The following is a 3,677-nucleotide window of genomic DNA, read 5'->3' as shown; positions in this document are numbered from 1 at the left end:
AAAAAAAAAAAAAAAATGGTGGTGTTCCCGAATAAAGTGGAATGGACAAAAGACCTGGAATGTGAAATAAATATATAATTGTACTGTGCATGATCAGTACATACAGCTGGACTGAAAATAGATTAGTTCCCAGCCTGATGGGCTACATTCATGTGCTATTAATATACTGGATTAATGTTTGGAGAGGCAGGGGGAGTATAGAAGAGGGATGGGTAGGAAGTGGGGTAGCAACGTGGTAAGCGCTAGTAATAGAGTTTCAGATACTTGCAGTATTAAGATAACCTACCTGCTTTTAACTCCAGTTCTCTCTACTTTCAAATACTAGGCTTTGATATTTTTTGGTATCCAGCTTATTATTTCACAAGATTTAATGTATAACAACTCATAGCCTTACGACAGCTTGTGAAATCTTTTCTTTCTATATAATTTACCATTTTGTGGTGTATTGCAAACCATTCCTTTGTTTTGGCCTATGTCTTTAACTGTACCATGTAAATTCATAGGCAACATCTTCATACCAGGTCATCCTCATAGCCTTTGTAAGACTGAGGCTGCGCCTCTGGAACTGTTAAGGTGATTTTGCAGGCTCTGTAAAGGTATAACATGGCCTGTTGGATGAACTTGCAGTACTCACTGACTTTTGGACTGTGCCTACTTACCTTACAAACTCTCTGAACTATTTGCCTCATAAACTCTGCAACAATAAGCACATTGCTTGACACAGTTACAGGATGGTGTTTATAATGCTCAGGCTGAAGTAAGTACCCAGCAAAGTAATTTTTGTTTACAGAAACCAGATTAAGGTTTCTAGCCCTTTACTATGTTGCTGCACAATGAGCCAAATTTGTTCCTGTCATAACACAATTGATTTTAATGTTGCTTCACCCAGTATTAATTTAGCCTAGTATGTGCACACTATTTCTTCTATAAAGAAGATAAAGTGCAGTGCCGCTTAGTTTAGTTATCCTTCATTTTCCGGCACTCTAATCTTAACACATGCCCGTGCACTTGTGCTTGCTCTCTCCCATTAAATTATTATCCCAAGAAACATAAGGCCTGGTCACAGTTTCTTGCACTGAAGGTTTGTTAGCTGACAAATATACGCTCAAGAACTCATTAACAGTGAAATAGACATAAACATTAATTCACAACATAAATCTGACATATTTCCTATTATTGTGTGTTGTGTTTTTTTTCAGTGGAGCCGGCACTTTCAAAAGGGAACAATTGCTTGGATGCAGCCAAAGCCTGTAACTTGAACGATACCTGCAAGAAATTCAGATCTGCTTACATAACCCCCTGCACCAGCAGCACGTCTAACGAAATCTGTAACAAGCGGAAGTGTCATAAAGCCCTCCGGCTGTTTTTCGACAAAGTCCCCCCAAAGCACAGCTATGGGATGCTCTTCTGCTCCTGTCGAGACATAGCCTGTACAGAAAGGAGACGGCAGACTATTGTTCCTGTGTGTTCATATGAGGACAAGGAGAAACTAAACTGCTTGGATTTACAAGAATCCTGCAAGAAGAATTACATCTGCAGGTAAGATAGCACATGGCAGAGGAGTGATTAATGAGGTATCAGAGAGAACCTTTCGGAGCTGCTGAAATTGCCAAGTCTAAGAATCAGAATTTCCACCAGGGAATAGGACAGTCAGTGGGGAAAAAACTGCTTGACATCTTTAACTGATTAACAAAAGCCAGCATCTGGTCACAGTATGTGTTTCCTCTGACACTGTTCATAACCACTCACTCACATTATGAAAGATCTTTTAACCGCCAGGAAAGATGTAAAAAAGATGAGTCTGTTTCCTACAAAATGTTGCAGGAAACTTTTCTTTACTTATCTTCATGAAATGATTTTTTCCATAGATGACAAGCTGAAAACACAGTTAATAGTCCCTGCAGTCAATGAGATCTCTACTTTGAGCTCCAGTAACCGTTCATAAGTTGTGAACTGTGTGCACAGCCTGACACAGGCCTTTTCTGCAAGGTGTGGGTAGCAAAGGAAGGGAGCTCCCCCCTGGCAATGGACCAGCTCCCACACAGCCAGCTCACAGCTGTACTAGGCTTGGGACTGCTTCACCTTCCCTCCCCCCGCCATAGCCATCTACAGAGAGAGGCATGAGATTGATGTATCTAGACAGTCGTTGACTGTCACTGTTCACTGACCTGACTTCCAGTTTTCTTCCTTTTCTGTGTGCTTGCCTCCCCTCTGCCCTGTGGAACGCAGAGCTTAAGGAATGGCCACGCTTTTAGCCAGTTTTCTGCAAGTTGTTACATCACAGTCACGGTGTTGCATACAGGGCTTTCTCCATCCCTAGTACTTCCAGTATACATTAGGTGTACTGCTTATCTGGGAAAGCTGTTACACCAATGCCATCTTTATAAAGTTCTACACAAGAACTCCACCTGGCTTGCAATGAGCAGACCTGCTGTGAATTATCAAAAGTTGTGAATTGGGTATAGAGAGAAATGCAACTTCACGTAGTCCAGGATTCTGTATTTATTGTTGTGTATTTATGGTTATATCTTTAAAGCCACTGCAATGCCTGCTGTAAAAAAATAATAATAAGGGGTATGACTATGATCCCTCACTGTATTATGGAGGTACTAAACCTTTTGACCTTGATCCTCATGTAAGCCTTAGCATGGGGACCTGCAAAGGGGAGTGGGCGTAGATGGCTTTCTTTTCTCTATCTCTGGGAAGCAATGGGCTGGTCTAACTCTGGTGGTACTTAGAGCAACTCCTTGTGTACTTGGAGTTCTAGTCTACTTGAATGCCCTGCCAATGGCCATCTCAGCAGCCCAGGATCTTCAGACTGTAGCACCCTCTTGTCAAGGACCCATTGAGCACTTCCTATATCAGACACCACAAAGTGATGCTCATCTGTAAGTCCCTTCCTTGTAAGTCTCTCCTGACTCCCAAGTATTTTCTGCATAAATGGCTCCTCATAGTGACCCCCAAAAGTACCTCCCCAATAACAGAGCAGCAGTATTTCTGCTCCGTGTTTTACTCGGGTTCCACAGAATTTCAGTGCCTGCAAGACGGGGGAGAGGATTTGCCACATAAAGAGTTTCCTAATACTTAAGCTACGGCAGGGGATATTTAGCTTAAATACTACCATTACTTCTTGTTCTGGCTTGGCTATAAGCTCTGGTCAAATATAGCCTTAGCAGCTACATTCTTAATGGTATTTTGTTTCCTCAGATTTCATTAATCTTGCCCTGATTTTGTGCCTTATATATTCCATCACTGCACAATCTTGTTTGATAAAACTACTATTACGGTTGCCCAAAGCTATGATCAGCCTGATACGGAATTGATTTTTCCAGATTCCTATTGCAGTTCCTTCTCGCTCAAATTCCATTTCAGAAGCTTCAGAGTCTTTGTGGCTCGCTGCACCAGAAGTGTTGTGGGGGGTTAGGTAAAGACGTGCAGCGATGTTGCAAGCATGCAGGGAACACCTGCATCGTGTCATTAGGACTAGGGACAGACGTTCACAAAGCAAGAGCCTAAATTGATTCAATCTTTGCAGGTTAGTCTAACCTGGCTAGGTTGAACCAGTCAAAATTGGATAGGCAGTCTGTCTAGACTGAGGAAAGTCAGGCGCATGCCTGCAGTGGCTCAGGGTAGAAGCTGGGGGGTGCTAGAGCAGCCCTCTCTCCCCTTGTGCAGGG

At 42.5% G+C, this 3,677-nt stretch overlaps 1 protein-coding gene across 1 annotated transcript in view; it reads left to right on the top strand.

Moving 5' to 3' along the window:
* Positions 1–3,677, top strand: part of GFRA1 (GDNF family receptor alpha 1) — a 269,099-nt gene that overhangs the window by 153,533 nt on the left and 111,889 nt on the right. The window contains exon 4 of the mRNA XM_019502888.1: positions 1,200–1,539. Within this exon, the coding sequence (XP_019358433.1) occupies positions 1,200–1,539 (340 nt within the window). The remainder of the gene's footprint in view (positions 1–1,199; positions 1,540–3,677) is intronic.

This window comes from Gavialis gangeticus, unplaced genomic scaffold, assembly GCF_001723915.1.
Source record: "Gavialis gangeticus isolate Ggan-Ray unplaced genomic scaffold, GavGan_comp1, whole genome shotgun sequence".
NCBI lineage: Eukaryota > Metazoa > Chordata > Crocodylia > Gavialidae > Gavialis > Gavialis gangeticus.
The sequence above is the reverse complement of the archived record's forward strand: the minus strand, read 5'-3'. Positions and strand labels throughout refer to the sequence as shown.